This window comes from Aphelocoma coerulescens, chromosome 3 (genome assembly GCF_041296385.1).
Source record: "Aphelocoma coerulescens isolate FSJ_1873_10779 chromosome 3, UR_Acoe_1.0, whole genome shotgun sequence".
NCBI classification, from domain to species: Eukaryota; Metazoa; Chordata; class Aves; order Passeriformes; family Corvidae; genus Aphelocoma; species Aphelocoma coerulescens.
The window spans coordinates 25292423-25310244 of NC_091016.1; the positions used below are offsets into that span (position 1 = coordinate 25292423).

General features: G+C 40.7%; 1 protein-coding gene across 12 annotated transcripts in view; it reads left to right on the top strand.

Annotated features, from left to right (window-relative positions):
* Nucleotides 1-17822, top strand: part of ESRRG (estrogen related receptor gamma) — a 397608-nt gene that overhangs the window by 55678 nt on the left and 324108 nt on the right. For 4 of the 12 annotated variants that reach the window (XM_069009539.1, XM_069009541.1, XM_069009527.1 and 1 more), the window contains exons 2-3: nt 400-445; nt 691-725. The exons of 4 other annotated variants lie outside the window; for them this stretch is intronic. Coding sequence is in view for 3 of the 8 variants with exons in the window: in XM_069009522.1 (XP_068865623.1) it covers nt 400-445; nt 691-725 (81 nt within the window). In the remaining 5 variants the exon portion in view is untranslated. The remainder of the gene's footprint in view (nt 1-399; nt 446-690; nt 726-17822) is intronic. 4 more of the 12 variants (XM_069009523.1, XM_069009540.1, XM_069009528.1 and 1 more) reach the window with 1 other exon arrangement.

The window sequence follows — 17822 nt, forward strand, 5'->3', positions numbered from 1 at the left end:
AGGGCAGAGCATGTGAGCTTGCAAGGAACCCCTTGTACAGGATGGGAAGGGCAAGAGGATTTTTGTCCCCAGTGAGTGCAAACCCCATCTTTTTAGTGTAGCATCACCCAAATATGTGTATTATTTCTAAGTAGCATATGAATCACTGGGCTCATATGGAGGCACTTTTTTAATTGGCTCATGGGAATAGCTGTAGCCAGCTGAGGTGTTCAAGTGTAGAGCATTGGGGAAGAAACTGAACTGAGTCAAGGCATAATCATGGTTTTAACTTTATATAATGTCTTTTGCTATATAGTAGAAAACTACCCTTATGACTAGTGGCAGGACCTGTTGTATAAGTAATCCAGCCATGGTGCTGGTTGGTATCTTACTTTTCACTTGAACCTCTCTGCGATACAGGTCTTGGAGGAGTGAGTGCCTGGTGCAGTCTCTGCCTGACTCCTTGGTAAGTCATTCAAGTCTATCTTTCTCTACAGCCACTTTCCAAACTGCTGAGCAAAAATAAGGAAATTTTTCATAGAGTGCTATAAAAGAGAGCTGCTAATCGATTTTTCTTATTATTTTATGCCCTGTGATTTTTACACCACCCCCACCAGCTGGTTAATCATGCAAAAGCTGAACACTTCATTAGCCAGAACATGTTTGCCCATGGGCATTTCTGTAGTAAATTAGTTCTTTCTATTTATACAGGTAAGTCATGGCCAAAAGTCTTTAAGGTGCCAAAGGTAAGGGTTCGAATTAATTCTTTTTCTGAGTTTTCAAAAGAACTAGGTTTAACTTTGTGTGCTGTTGATTTGAAATTACTTCTGAATTAAAGATAGCTTGGGTAAAAGAGCATTGTCAGGCTGTTTGGAAATGCATTGTGCCTTTCTGGATCTCAAATTTGGCCTTTGTAGTACAGGCTGCCTTAAAAAATACCCCAAAAAAGCCCAGAGCACACACATGCACTCACATATATATATATATATATATATATATATGTATATGCACAGTATCTTCATGCAGAGACTCTGCTTCTGTGAGTGGCATGTAGCATATTGACCTGTGTTTTTCCTTTCTTACTCTGTGCCTTTTACACTATTAATTGAAAATATGTGGTTTGCAGATGCTTTTTTGCCTCAAATCAAATGGTGCCCTCTGAAAGCCTAGTTTAGCTTGACAATGAATTTAGCTTTCAGGCTTTGGCCATTGCAATATTGTTTGAATGCCACCATTTCCTGCAATCAATGTAATTTTATATCTACTTGGAATAGAAAGTCAAGATGGTGATTGCCTTAATTTAACTCAGTGTTGTATTCATTAAGGAGCTGATCCCAAATTCCTTTCAGATCAAAGTCTGTCTTGATTTCCGTGGAACCTTTCGGCGCACAAGGTGTGCGGTAGCCTTCTAAAATGTTGTCATTGTGACTAGTGAATAAAAACTAAATGTGTTGCTAAATTTAGGCTGTTGCTCATGTCAGCTTCCTTTTCTAAATGACGGTAAGTGCATTCCATAAATAGTATGCCTCTTATGTTGTCATATCTCTTTGGCTTGCTTTGCAGTATTTTACAGGATATTTGCAAATGAATTTTGTGTTCAGTAGGCAGGGGATGAAAATAACACTACTCATTGGGACTCCATTAACCCGCAGCTAATGAGGAACCATTTCGAGGGCTGGATGAGTGTAATTCAGATTAGCCTGCGTGCCAGGCTGCTCTGCTCCCGCTCAGGCTCGCCCTGTGCCACGCTCCGGAAGGACGGAGCCCGGAGCGGCACAGCTCTGACACTGCCTTTGGCTGGTTAAGTTTTCTGTGCTTCGGTTCCCTTTTTGGAAGGTAGGAGAGGAGAGGGAGTGTGTGTGTGTGTGTGCGTGTGTGTGCATAGATAGGTGACAGTGATCTTGACCTCCATGGTCAGGTGTTCTGGGATGTAATGAAATACTGCTCAAACACTCTACTTGTGCTCGCTGGTTGATAGCATTGTTACTTGTAGAAAAGGGTACTACATGGTGACAGTAAAGGTGGTCCAGACTGGCCCTTAATTAATTTTATTTTCAAAATCTATATTAGTGACTGTCGGGAGGGCACCTGGGCACTTTACATCAATAAAATAATCAATTTAAAAAATGTGTAGACCAGAACTCTGTGTTCACTAACAAAACTCCCGTTCCCCATTACGACTAAAGGTCAGTGCAAGGCTGGCCAAGCAAGCAGGACTCGCATTCCTGCACCTTGGCACTTGCCAGGCGTGGCTCTGGCGGAACACCACCAGCAGCAGCTTCCAGATGCCCGTGGCCTCTGCAGAGAAGGGCTTGCTGGTGACCGGTGACTTGTTAACCCCCTGCATGTCTAAGTTGGTTTCAGGACTGAAGGAAAAGGTGGGGAAAGTCTTAATTTGGAGGCCAGTCCCAATTAAAAATGTGACTTTGCCAGTTGCCAGCACTCCACTGGAGTGCAGGCAGCAGGGACTTGGTGGAGCTGTGCTGCTGGAATGGAGAGAGAGGAAAAGAGACTTTCTTCTGGAAAACAGGCTAGAGATCTCATAACTGAGGAAACTTTATTGACGACAAATGTTACATTATGCAAGCTTAGCAAATTCTCTAGGAATATAATGCTTCCCAGCTTTTTCTTAACATGTGTTAATATTTTATGATACCTGTGCATTAAGGGCCAGTTCCTACAATGTTTAAGTGAGTTTGGGCTGCTAAATTGCCTTTGTGGACTTTTAAAAAAATACTGCTGGTCACTGCAAATTAGCTAAATTCCCAATCTCAGTTAACATGCTGATGATATAAAATCAGCTTCTTTCTGTTTTTCATGTATTAAGTGAGCATGTGTAATTAAATTAAATGTTGATGCAAAGCTGCATTTTATTTATTTCTATTAGTACATTTGGGGCAATAATCCCGCTTTAATATGTATCTCATTGTCCAAGCAGTACTGAAACTAGAAGTTCCTGGACACTGGTGTAATTTTTTGAATGTGAAATGATAATATTTTCATGTCTTGAAATCCAATTGAACTCAAGCTGAGCTTAAAAGTCCAAGATCTGATTCAGGAGAATTCAGTCCCATCTGGCTGGTGGGTAGCAGGTGTGCAGTGTGTGTTTGAAGGAGGGAGGTGATTGCAGGGAGTGAAACATATCTCTTTTCCTGTAAAGCTTTAATTCCAGTTTAATGTTGTGGTCTGAAGCTCTCTGCAGTTTAAGTTCTTGTGTAATTACCTACATCTATTGTTGGTCTCCATTTCTAGACAACATAATGGTGATGGTGAATGGCAGAAACAAGTAAATGTCCAGTATTATGAAGAAATATGGTTTCTAACTCTCAAAGTTTGAATTTATTTTCTGTAACGCCCACGTCCCTTGTATGGGAGAGTATGTTTTTGCAAATTCATAGAGACGTGATCCTTGAAGACCAGATGAGAAAGGCTTCATTGCAGCATTCAGGATTAAGGTCTCTTGAGTGTTGATACATGTTTCCACAGCAGCATAGAGAAGGTTTGTGTCATCTGGGTATTTTTATAAAAGCAAAAAACCCGGTATTATGCAATTTCTGTTTTCATCCCATAACAGACAGGCTCTACATTTTTTATTACTGCAGTTATAATGAAGGAGGGTTTTTTAAATCTTTATAGGTATTTTAGCAATCATTTGGATACTTTTTACCTCATCCCTTAAGAAACTTGTCCCAGCCTTTCTCATTTTCCTCTTTCTCTTCCCTTTCTTCATCTTTTGATCAGATACTGCCAGTCACTCCCTGCCTCTGCCTGGGAGCATTTTGCTTGGGAGGTTCGAGAATCTGCTCTTACTTGACTTTTGTCACTAGCTATCAAGTCAGCTCCCTTTCACACTCCTATTAGCTCTTCCTCTTCCAACTCCTAAATATTTTCACTTCTTTTTATTTGTCTTCACTGCTTTATAACTTTGTGCTGAAAAGTCTTCCAGCACACGAGGTTTTTATGGGAGTTGGCACGCAAAGCGCTTCTTACTTAACAAAATAAGTAAGCAAACATAGTTCTTTTATAGTTTTTGAGTTCACATTACTACAGTAGGTGACACTTTTGCTGCTGTATTTCACAGGTTTTTTTCATGGTGAACTGACTTAATTTCTAACATAGAGTGGAGCTGGTGCTGTGTTGCTGTTGCCAAGGGAAGTCCGTCTGGTTTGACAGATGAAATGATAAACATTTCTCTGGACATCCCTGTAAAGTTCTCCCTTTTGTTTGTTTGCTTTATGAAGTTAAAGGGAAGAGGTCACCCCCTTTGACAGAGCAAGTTCTTTTTTCTAGCAATTGGGCTTTGCAAGAAAACATTTTTTATTAAGCAAGTCATCCATACCACACCGTAGGCTGTTTGAGTGTAACAGTATGTTACAGTCTGCAAAGTTAATGCAGTTAATATTCAACTGAACTTTTGGGGGGTTGCTAATCCCTTAGGCGGGCTTAGCAGAAAGGGCAAACATATTTATAGCACTTTGAATCAGACTGCAGTGAACAAGTAAGAGTATGTGTTATACCATGCAAATGTTACACAATTTCAGGAAAGCTCAGTGCATAATCATCTTTTAATAGTATTTAAGTTGATGAATTATCTTGTCTGTAAGCAACAGAGTTGTTGGTTCAGTGGACAACAGGTCTGTTAAAATGAAACTCAGTGAAAGGTCTTGAGATTCCTGTTCTGGTGGTAAATTCTGAAGGTTCTGAACAGATTTATGGGCTGTCTAATTAGGAGCTAACTGTATTCTTTAAGCTCTGTCATTTGTATTATTCCCTAATAGGATTTAATTGGACTTTGTCACATATCTATGACTGAGTAAGTGCGGGGTTGTCAACAGCCTGTTCCATGTAGACCTTGGTCTATTACTGTCTTTGTAGAAGTAAAAAGATCATTCCTGAGTGGTCTTTGCTCCAGAGTGGAAGTGTGACATTGGACAGAGTTTGCTTTGGTTGGAGCCATGGGCACCGCAGGCAAAAGGGACAAGAGTTAAATCACAAATTGCAGGAAGTTCATGAAGAAACTGAAGTTCTCAGGCTGAGAATGTCCAGCAGTGAGGGTCTCATCTGTGTGAGACAGAAAATCTCCACATTTATGCCATGGACAAAACTTGCACTGAGTGCAAAGCTATATAGAAAAGGGCCCTGTAATGCTACTATCCCATCAGGAGCCAGAGAAAAAATAATTACGATCTTGGATTTTACACACAATTTCACTGTGTAGAGTTTTTAGGTAAATGAAAAAGAGATCTGTCATCTGGCAGTCAACAAAAAGTCATTTGTACTTTTTTTAAAGTTTTATTTTATTTTGAAAGAGATGAACGCAGTTGATAACAGCTGTAATCTGTATGATAGCTTTTTAAGGTCAGTTTCTGGTGCCGTATCAATGCAGAATACAGTCCTGACAAAGTGGCCATTCTATTCTAATTAAGGTTTTTAATATGTTTTACATTTTGGCTATTTCTTCCATTTTTTCTAGATATTAACTATTGGAAAGAGTCACTACAACATGGAACCTGACTTTAAAGGGGGCTCAAGTGCCTGAATTTACACTCAAGTTACTTATTGATTTGCCACCTTACCTGTACCCACTCCCTTCCTTTTTCTTTTGCTCTTTGTGAAGCATATTGGCCATTCATAGTCCTTCAGGAAAAAGTCCTCAACAAAATAATGGATGTGTCAGAATTGTTGGAAAAATGGAAATATGTTGCTAAAGATTTTCAAATCTATTTGTTATATTTTCAGTTAAAAATAGCATGACTGAGTACCAGAGCAAGTTAAAAATTTGTATTGGAGCTATTTATATCTGAAGTACCTGAAAATAACTAGTTTATTTTGTACAAAATTTGAAATTCCAGAATATACTAAAATATTAGCTCAAAGGTCAAAAGCCTCTCCCAAGGAAGGAAGGAAATCAGAAGGGAATTTGGGCTAATCAGGTTAGGTCTGTAATGGTTGCACACAGGTGATGTGGCTGACCCTGTTGTGGCTTCCTTCATTTACTCATCCTCAATGTCCCCAGCCCCCAGCATCCTCAATGTCCCCAGTCATTGGATCAGCTTCCATGCAAATCCTAAGCAAGATTCAACCTAAGCCTTGACCTCCACAACGTGATCTTGTAGCATTTCTGTCGTTGTACTGAGCAGCAAGTGCAGGGGTCCATCGCAAAGGCCTGACTTCACAGAGTGTGCTGGTGGAGGTGTGCTGCATCTTAGCTACACATCCTGCAACCACCTTGGAGCTTAGAAATGGATTCAACTATCTGCAGTTTTATTATGAAAACAGAGTTAACAGTCTGGTGATGCTAACTGTGTTAAAAGGTTGGGGGGAGGGGGGGGTGTGTGTTACTGTGCTGAACTCTATACATTTATGAGCTCTTTTTATAGTACTGTTCCCAGCAGCATTCCCAGGAGCAGTCCAGGTCCAATCAGGACTGGTATGCCATTGTGTGAGGTGTTGTTCTAATTCGTGTGTAAATGTGGAGTGGTTGCTGCCCTGAGGATATTACAGTGAAATTACAAACAGGATGAAGAATAGGAGGAGGTGTGGAGGAGAAGGAGGGCGGCTGCAGTAAGGTGCACTTGTCTGGTCAGGGTTGTGGTACGTACAGCCTGATACCAAGTGATGGGCATTTCATTATTTATAAGTCTGCTGCCTTCAGAACAATTAGGCTCTTTGTCTTTTGTTTGTGTTTTAGTTGTTTAAGCATAAATGTAGAGAGCACGAAATTAATCGTTCCCAAGATCCTCCTGCTCTGTCTCTAGCAATGACCAACCCCAGGCACCTCAAGTAAAGTTGTAAGAGCCTCACAATGGGCAGACTTGGGATAATCTTCTCTCTACACATTCTCATCCTAATCTTTCATTATTAGGGATTAATTTAAGCTTTGAAGCATGAGGTTTAAAAAAATATTATATTTGTTGTTCCCCCTCCTCCACTGTCAACCTTGTTTAAAATATGAAATATCCTCCCAAGCCTGTCATCTGAGCTGTTCTCAGGGTAATCCTACCTGCTCCTTGGTATGTTGGCCAAATCTGCAGCTTGAGAGCTACCGTGGTGGTTTTGCTTCCTCTGGTGCCAGAAGGCACTGGTAGATCCTTTTCCCCAAGGAGGTGGGTGAAGGCAGAAGCATGTTGAGCATTATGGCCTGGGTGTTTCCATGTCACCATATGTCAAAGCTGTGATGCTGCAGCTGGATCTCTCCCCTTTCTTTTAATATTTTAGTGGCTAATTTGCAGTAAAGCAGAATAGGAAATAACCATAAATAAATCTGGGAACCTTTGTATTAATTTCTTTTGCTAGCTGTGTACATACGAGCAGCTTGCCATTTGCATATGTGAATCTTGTCATAACAATTTTGGGAAGTGATTTGTTAATAATCAAGTTCTCAGAACAGCTCTAAATCAGTAATTGATGTAGGTCTGGATAAAGCAAGCCTTCCGCCTGCCTGTTTTGTGGAGCATTTTTGGCAAGTTTCAAGCTAGTGTGAAAACTAGCCATCAGAATAAAATTTAGGACAGCTGGGATGCTTTGCAGTGAAGACTTTTGGCTCCACAGTTCAAATAATCACAATAGCAGCTCAATTTAGCCTTTGGCTAGGTAGGTTTGGCAGGGCACAATGAAAAATAATTATTTCATGGCCTGCTTATTTGTCCCTTAACAAATAAACTCTCTGACCTATGCAGGCTTATGTAAATATGCTGCCGTATGTGGGGTTGTAGAACACTGTCATGTCCCCATTTGGAAATATGTTTTATTTTGCCCTCACGTTACAAACTTTTTTTTGGAGTTCTGTTTTGGAAGCAAAGAAAGGCATAGGATGTATCAGATACAGAAGCCCAGACAGCCAGGCACAGAGTCTAAAAAGCCATCTAACAGTCTTTTTTTCTGAAAACACATCCATTAGTATGCAGTGTTTTCACTGCTGTAATAATAAGAGCAATCATGATACGAGCAAGTCCGTCTCTTCGCAGCCTTCCCACGCGGGATGGAGAATGACAGCTCCTAAAGCATTTGGATATTTGCCTGAATGTGTGCTGCTTAGCTAACAGCAGTTCAACTTGCTCTCCATCTTATGGCTTCCTGGATATCCTTCTCAATTTTTTCAGTGACAGCTTAAAATGTGAGATGTGGAGGGGGGAGATAAAAGCTTAGCAAAAGGCTTTTTGTGTGTGTATTTAAGGGGAAGTTTTATTACACTTGATGATGGAAGGATGTGCCACGCTATTTTCTGTTCCTACCATTTTAGTATTTGCACTTTCTGTTGCAGTGGCAGCAGCCAATCCATAACATTGTCTTTCTGCTTCCCCCTCTGGAAGGGGGAAAATACACAGAAGAATACGTATCAGTGGTTTTGTCTTCTAGTGCCACCATTTTGGTTGTGCAGCAGTAAAAGAAAGCCTTTTCCCCAAAGGTCTCTCTAGAACATCTGCCATTGCACACTCATGCACATACACACGCACACATGCACAGGCTCTCGCTGAGGTGGCTATGATCTGTTTTTAATAGTGGCACTTCTTCTCAAAGTGTCATTTAAAAAAACATCAGCAGTCATGTCATGCATCGGGATGAATTTCTAAATGTAAATGAGATTCTCTCAGTAATTTATTTACATTTGTTTTCAGCACAACAAATGAGACATCACGTAGCTTCATAATTTCCCATGACCGAGTCACCAGCATGAGGTGTGTAATTTACCCTGATTTAAGATGCTTATCTAGAGGTTCTTGCAACAATACCTGGTGGGCTTTTTTATGCTACTTTTTGCTGGCTTTTAACCCATCTACTTCACCTCCTTCTCTGTATTTTCAGTTAAAAAGAAATAGAAATGTGTCTGCTTCTTGAGGCCTTTTTTCAGTAGAGCTGAGAGGGATGGCTTTGTTGCCTTTGTTTAGTATGTTATTTTCTCTGCCATTCCCTTCTCATTTGGTAAAAAGCCATCAAGTGTTTCCAGAATGTATCTCCATTTACATTATGATGATGCAGGAAAGCAGTGCTGATTGTGGACATTTCTGATGGAAAAATGTTTGTCCAGAAATGAAGCAGTGCAGTGGGAAGCATCCTGCAGTCGTTTGTTCTCTCCTCAGCTGAAATACTAAATCTTAGTCCTGTTCTTGTCTCTCCTACTGACTTTAAGTTTCTGATCTGCCTGTAGCTGAAATGATGCTTTGCTTGAGATGGAATGTGAAAGCCAGTTTTCAAATTACGTGGACACAGTCATGTACTACAAAACTCATTTATTTTAAGCCTGTAGTTGGACCATTTAGATGTCTAACTACTTGCTTAAGTATTTCAGGTAGGTAGATGATTAAAGGTGCAATGTACCATGCATACAATTTTGTACCTCTTATCTTGCAGACCTGGTTACAGCTTGAGTAAAAATCAGGGCAATGGCTTTTGCTATTTTACAGGTTATCAGTACAGGAGAACTGAGATACTTTGATGAAAGTTTCTGGTAAGTCAAAAAGTGGTACAAAATGCTGTAGTTTGGGATGCCATGGTGCAAAAATATTGTACATCTTCATGGAGATCTGCAGGTTTAACCCTGTGTGGGTGATCTTTTCCTCACAGGGAGGAAGCATGACATTCCTTTGTGTTAATTCCCAAAGCAAAAATCAGTGTCTTCCTTTAAAGTGAATAAGCATATTCCAAAAAATAATAGATTTGGACTGGTTTTTAATGTGCATTGTACATACTAGGTCCCAGTTGATTTAATTTTGGCCTGCTGGCCATTTCCTTAACATTGCATGGGTCTAGCACCAAATTATGCTGATGGCCTGTCTATCACCAAATTATTTACAGAACTGTGGTTAAATTATAGAAATCTTCCAGACAGGCAGTGCTCTGGGCAAATTATTTCATCAAAGTTATTTTCCATGGTATACTTAAGCAAAAGCTTACAGGAGCAACATTAATCTTTTTTTGGTATGTGATTATGCAGACGTGGTAACAGCCCCCTTTTTAGAAATAGCTTCCTACCTGGGAAAACAGAAGGAAACCATGATATGAAAATTAGTTCTCTCTGTGCTGTCCTCGGTTTGAAGCAAAGGTTTTATGTCAGGGAAACACAGGACTGGGGCCAGCAGTAGGATGGCCATTTCTGCACACTGTCAGCTCCATCCAGGTCTTGGGAAATTTTTTTTCTGAAGACTTTTAACTGCATGCTTCTCTGAATTTGTAAACTCAGGTACTGCAGAAGAAGGTCGGCTTACTTTACTAGTTCTTCATCACATCCAGGCCCAGTGGTCACTGCCCACTTTTCCAGAGAAGAACATTTGTGTGTCTGAAGGCAGTGTAGGCATTTTCTGCATTACCCCCATCTGAGAAGATTTGAGCTGCTGTATAATTATAAAACATACAGAGAGAATATAAATCCTAAAAGCAGCCCTAACTCCCTATTGTAATTGGCATCCTTTCAGACTCTGTTCCAGAGTTTAGAAATATAGTCAGAGTAGAACATCTATACTTGGGTTTATATGTAATGGTCATACCTACTGGTTCACTTGGAAAAATGTTGGCATAGATCCCTATTTCAGGACCCTGGGTGCAGTGTTTATGTTTAGCTCGGAGGTTTTTATCACTGTGTACTTTTTTTTGGTATTCCATGTTGCCTTGTTTGCACTGTGAGACAAGAATGCCTTCCCAGCCTCTGTGCGGTTGTGCGTTTCTTGTTGAACGAATATAGAAATTCAGGTTTTAAACTGACTCCCATGAATAAATTCTTTTGGGAAAACAGGTTATAAAAATCTGTGTTTTTCAGACCTCTCTCTGCCCACATACTTAGGGTAAAACTCAGTCGTGTGTAGATGCCCAGGGTCCATCTACGTGGGACCTCTGTGCTCAGGGCCCAGATGTGGAAAACCTTATGTGTGTGAGGAAGGATGGCAGACTCCGGAACTTTAGCACGAGAGCTAAAGATTTTTGCAAGCTGAACATCTGATTTAACTTGATTTCTCTCTGGTGTTGGGTGCTGGTTGCTGTTATGTGGGGCCAGACCTGGGGAACCCCCCTTGGTAGCTCATCCGGGGGGACTCAGAGGCACCTGAGGGGTGACACTCTAATAACTGGGGTTTCATGGTGGTGTTAGAGGATTTTTTTGGGGGGTTTTTTGATCGGCAGGATGTGAATATATGTGAAAGCTGGATCTCCTTTACTTGTGATCCTCAGCAGATGCGAGTCTGATTAAGAGTCCCCTTAATTTAGAAATGCTCATAAAGACAGGAAGATACTTAAAGCTGGCTTTGTCAACAAAATGGAGGAGCTGTGCTCTCGGGGCCCATTAACAGCAGTGCCAAGATGGCCACTGCTGCACTAATACTGGAAATTAAGTTTCTACAAAACCCTAGAAGCTCCAAATTGTATATTTCACCAGTTCTTTACTCCCCCAGTTATAATCCATATCTCACTTATTGCTAGAGTCAACAGTCTAATGGTAACAAAAAATACAACCTTTCATCATCTATTGATTTTCAGTCTTTAAAAACTGACAATAAGCTATTTTTTGTCCAATTTCCCAATAAATAGGAACATTTATTGGTTTTTCAGTTTTATTGTATTACATTAGAATATATTTTACGGCATATAGTGGGTAATGTAGTACCAGGAGATATGTTTACGTTCAGCAAGTAACTTTTGAAACTGCATTGCTCAACTGAGATATGTAAACAAATTTGTAATACTAGTTTAATTTAGATTACAATGCAGAATACTCAGCCTGGAGCTCATTTTTCTATTTATTCCATTATGATCCTCTAACTAATGGAAGAGAATTGCCATAAAAAATAATTACGGTATAGGTGAACATCTACTTTCTTTATCTGAGGGAGAGGGAGGAATTTTGAGGTGTAGTAAGCACCATGATATTGGGGTTTATTTCCTAGAAATGCACCACGTACAGTGTTGTATAGGTTGGGCATGTCATAAATTCTGTCTGTGTGATACTGTGTCAAACAACGTGGCACAAACATCGTCTTTCTCAGTGACCTCAGTTACCTTCTCTCCTTTCGAAAAAGGAGACAAATTGGGATGTGATTTAGCCGTGGCAGAACCTGGGATGTAGATCCTGAGTTGCCTCCCCACTGCTGCCTGCCTTCACAGTGGAAGATCACCTGGTAGGTTTTGTTCCTTTCCAGAACCTCTCAGGAGACACTGAAGATCGACAGTTGCCTCTTGCTTACTCTTGCGGTGATAAATGGCAGTTTGATTATATTTTTATCTCTGTTATAAAACCAGTGTGAGCTTTTTTTTTTTTTTTTTAATTAAGAAGCAGTTAATTTCTGTTTTGGTGACATTCTATCCTACACCCAAAGGCAGTAAGCTCAAGGATGTTTCCATTCTAGCACCAGAAAACTTGAGGTGGAGGTGCCTCTGCTGAGGTGAGGATGTACAAAACAATGTCTGCTTTAAACCAGCTGTGCCACTGTGCCACCAGCACTGGCCTTTGCTGACTTTCTCTGGCTTGAAGGCTATCACAGTGATCATCCTGGCAGGCTTCTCAGGTGAAAACATTCACTTAGATGATGAAACATTTTCCTGAACACTCTGAATGGGAGACAGTTCTGGCTTATGTTTCATAACTCTTTCACAGTAAGCAAAGAGGGAATCATTTGGGCAAAGCACTTCCTTTTGGGTAGATTGGGTGTGATTCTCTGAGGCATGGGCCCTTTCTCATAAGCTGCTGTGGATCTTGTTGTCATCTCTGTCTCACATGATTTGATGTACAAGGAGTTAATAGATATCCAGTGACCAAAGCCATTTATATTTCTCTTTATATACAGAAGTGAAGTGGAGCATGTAAAATTGGAAAGCAGAACCAAACCTGGAATTCTCTAACTTTATGACTAGTGTGTGTGTTATTTTCCCATGATCTTTAATTACATTCTGTTCTGGAGGGGGGAGAAGGGGAATGCTAATCTGGTGCACCAACTGGGGGAAAAACAAACTGTTTTACAGCGGGAGTCTAGATGACAGCACACAGCAAATGCAAAATCTGACATTCATATGAAAGTGAGCTAAGCAAGACCAATAGAAGAGATCCAAAATGACTGCAGCAAGAGGAATGCAAGTGGTTTAAGGAAACCATGGTTTCTCTATTTATTGAAATAGCACAGCCGACCTTTAAGGTGGTGCTGATACAATGTAGATTTTGTAGAGCAGCACCAAGAGAGATGGCTGTCATAAAGGGAATGTGTGATTGGATTCAGGTTCATGAGAAGCTAGGTTTAGAAGAATATTGCCCTTCCCTCTTTGAGCATATAATATAGTGAGACATGTCTCATTGCACTGAATGGAAAGATGCTATTTTCAGGTCTGCTGTTTGCTGTGCTTGCTAATGAATTTCCAAGGGGTGTTTGAGCCTTGGATATTGACTGTAGAGATGCTTGCAGTCAGTTGGAAGAGATGTGACTGAACATGAAGCTTAGTTCTGTGTGCATACAATCCTGCTCTCTGTGATTTTCCCTCAAGTTGTGCATTCAATATCAGTCTGCAATCATAAATAATTTGTAGAAGTCCAGCTGTGACTTAAGGCTTCTCTACAAACAGCATCCAGGACGCAAAGTCACGTGATACCCTTTTTCTTCTCTCGCTGACTAAAATAGCCTTTAAAAAACTATTCCCACTTCCAGTCCAAACATTAAAGCTAACTAGGTGGATGATTTTGCTGGGGTACAGCACAAATGGTCTTTGCCCTGTTTCTTGGCCCTGATGTCTTCTTCATCCCCTTGGCTGGGAGCTGGGTCACAGCACCCTGCTGTGCTCTCCTGCACCACGGGGGCTGAGTTTCTGTGCAGAAGTAAATGTCTTTGCTGAACAGCTTGACTTAGCAGCACTCTACACTTACTATTTATTTGAGTAGGGGATGAGCAGACTGTTTAAAAACAGCACTCCCAGGGTTATTCTAGTGTCATGTTTGAAAGGCAATGGAGAGTCTAGCTCAAAGGTATCCTTTGTAAATAAAGGTTTAGGAACAAGTCTTACCTTGAGTCTTTCCCCTTCATGTTCATTAGCCTACTATTCAAATGTCAGTGGATGTTTTTTTTTCTTGGGGGATAGCATGTTTGTTATTCTCTGTGAGGAGAACCCAGGGAAGCTATGATGTGTGTCAGTTTAACACCTTTGAGTGGCATGTGAGGGCATCTCTCCTGCTCCCCAGCACTGCTAACCCATGAATAATCATGGAGCCAATGGGGCAGTATGTCTTATACCTCTCAGCATCAGCTGTGACTGGCGTGGATCCCTGGGGTGAGATCAAGGATGAAATGAACTCTTGTGTGCTTGGATGTGTCGATTATGAGCAGATCATCACTCAACACCCATGTTGTTATCACATTCTGGGCAGTTTACCTCCAGGAACAGTTGTAGCAGTGAGCTTAAATCTGGAATCCAATTTTAATTTTAATTTCTATGTGAACCCCTAGAAAAAAAAGTTAAGTTATGCTTTGGAAAAGAAAATAAGTGAAAGGTGGAATGAGAGGGTGTGGAATAATCAAGATGCCTTTTTTTCCTCTTTGGTAGATGCTAGGAAGGAACAGGAACATACTGTGACTCCTCTCCTCTTGCTCATTGTTTGTTGCTCCAGCCCATTACATACACAGTGGTCTCAACACCTTCAACCACTTCCTGCCATTTCTGTCACTCAGAGGCCAGACTTCACTCCCATACCTTTTAGCACTGCTGTGGTTTGGGGCATTCCCTTGGGACATCCTCTGCACTTGCTACTTCTTACCACTCTCGGCTGGAGAAAGCACACTGCACTTGCCATCCAAGCCCAATGTCACACTTAAGCATATAAAGGCCACTTGACATCATTTACATCTTTCATTAACCTTCTAAAGTAGTTTCTCAAAGGTGCAGTGGCTTTCGTAGCTTTTGTACTCCTTTGGAAGGCTGTAATTTTGGACCACTAGTCTACCAGTGGCCTATAATTGTTATGCAAAACATTGTCCAAACATAAGATAACTAATTGCACAATTAAGACTGCTTTCTCCTCATCATCCCATTCATCATGCTCCTCATTCACACCTATAGTCAGCATCTGGCATTAACAAAGGCTGTATTTGTCACATTAATACATACCTTTTGTAGTGAAAATGCCTTTTGTGTATCTCTTTGCTCCTTAAGGGTCCTGTTAGCTTATTCAGTAAGCCTGAAAACAGTGTTTAGAAAGCCTTGTAGGGTACGTCCCCTTTCAGCTGTTTAATAGGAATGTAATGCAGTGGTACTCCAGGATACAAACAGCAACTCTCAGAGCTCAGAAAAGGAACCTGATACAAGTCAGCAAAAGACCCCCCCTTTCCTTAACAACACTGAGGTAAGTAATACAGTGTTTTGCTGTTTTTAAAAATCTGAGGCAAATAATGCAGAGTAGCTTTTCTTAACAGCGGACATTTCAAGGTCATCAGTCCTGTTAGTCTGACGTAAGGCACATAATGAGTTCTTTCTGATAGTCCACCTCAGAACTGAGCAAACCAAACCAACTTGGAAGGTAGTGCAGGAGGTAGCAGGGAAAAGTCCAAGAATATCTGTGAATCAAAATGCAAGAAAATCCCTGGTGCCTTTACCAGCCAGACCTACACAGAAGGTTTTGTTCTGGAAGGGGTTGAGGGTGTGTTTGCCACTCACATAAGGACAGGGTGGGAGCGTCTTTGATTGGAAGCCTAGGAGGTCTGCAGCACCATAATTCTTCTTGGGAAAAGGAAATGATGTAAGTTTCTACTTCTGTAATCTTTCCCCACTACTCTATAAATTTAAAGAAATAAAACACAAACAGAAAATTGATTTTTGAATGACAGTGAATTATTGTCATTAGAGGAACTGTAGTTTTGTGTGAAGGGAAAAAAAGCTCTGTGTACTATATGCTACAGTGTACTATATGCTACTTTCTGAAGCATTACTTAATGTACCAGTCATTGCTGGGAACATGGAGTCCTTTTAATGCTAGTCAGGTAATATGTCATTCTCTCTGTAGAAACTCTGCAGCAGAGACATGAGTTATATACTGATGTAGTTATCAGAAGATCATGTGGTAGCACTAATGTGAGTCACTACAGTGGAGTTTGCCCCGTTTGAAATTTTTACATAATTAAAGTGAGTCATTGTCCAAATTCTGCCAAAGTGCAGATGTCTTTAATTTAATATATGCAGTTCAGCCTGCATATGCCTTCCATAGGTGAACATCTTTTCCTTTGTGCACTACCCTGAGTTAGCTCTGGTCAGGGAGACATTTCCCTTTGCCATTCAATGTGCTGTGCTCCCACTGAAATCCATGGCAGCTTCAGAAAAAAATATCTGGAACATCCAGACCTCAAACAGACCTCTCAACTTCGTTTCATGTTCTTCTGGTAATTCTTTAAATACACATACATAGATCAAAACAAGCATTTTTTTGTTTCTGTAATAACGAAGGATATGGCCCACATTTCCTGGTGAAATACATTCAGTTGCCTTCTGTGACTTCTGTCTCTGTAAGAAGGCAAAGACCAGAGAGAGGATTAAAAAGGTACGGAAGGTTTCTTTAAGAGAAAGCAAGCTGGACATGCTTACATAAATATCGGACTTTTAAAATTATAAACTTCAAGATGATGGAGGGCTTAGTACTGACGGGGAGTTAAACCAGGTTGTTTTAGCTGAGAACAAGACCACCCTCCATGCAGCTGGCTGAATCACCAATGTTTCTGAGGATTTCACAAATCATTTGGTTTCTGTGCTCTGAAGATGACTACTCTGAGTCATTTGGCTGAAAGGGCAGTACCTTTTCTTTCTTTCCCCCTTTCCCTCTTCTCTTTGTCTCATTTTTTTTCTCCCCCTCACCCTTTTTCTCAGCTGCAAATCTAGTTGTTCTCCAGCTAATGCTGAAACATAACAAAAATGTGGTTAACTGTCACATCCAGATGTAGCTTGTAGTTTTGCTCGGCACAGAAGGAAAGAACAGGCATATATAGAAATGCTGGGAAATTTTTTGATTAATAATGAGAGATAAAGAAAATTACTAAGGCTGGTCGGCTAATTTCTGAGTCACTGGGTAGATGCTATTTTTTCTTATTTGCCAATCCCTCAATAGGGACATTAAATAATGTTTTTCTACTATAAGTTCTTTCCCAGGGAGGGAAGGAGGTTGTGATACAGGGGAAACTTGTATATTTGATTTAAAAAGTCAGCTCTTCTCCTGCAGAAGGACTGCAGCCTTACGCAAGAGGGCATCATGCATGCTGGTCCATCCGGAGAGTAGCCAGCCAAAGGGCCATAGGTTTCAAGCACCCTCTGAGAGTCCTGAAGGCTACCTTAGTAATTTATTGATGCTGGAGATGAGAAATAAAATCTTCCTGTAGTCTCCCTCCCCATGCTGTCAGTTAATACTGCCAGGAAAGAAAGAAGTTCCCACACCTTCACCTTCACTTGCTGCAGAGAAAGGATTACGCAGGTAAGCAGTCCTGCGTGCCAGGTAAATAAACAGACCCAGAAGCATGTGATTTTTGACAGTCAGTGACTTCTCCCTATTCTGTTATATTTAAGTGTTCTGTCTTCTGTTGTTCATGATCTCTAAGCTTGTTCCTCTTAACTTTTTTTCCCCCCAGAAAAAAATCTTTGTGGCAAAAAATAAAGCCGCATGGATGTGCCAGAATAGTGAAGCACAGTGTCCTAAATGATGTAACTCAGGTTTTGGGAGCAGGATAATTGCAGTAGTGTGATGCTTCTTTTAGAATAATTAGTCTTGCTGAGAACCAGGGTATAAAAGCCTGTGCAGAGCACAGTAATGAGGCAGTTACACCATTTCCAGTATTTGTGTGCCCCTGCATCGCACTGCAGATCAGAGCAGGCGTGCCCACAGTGATGGTCAAGGAATGATTTCA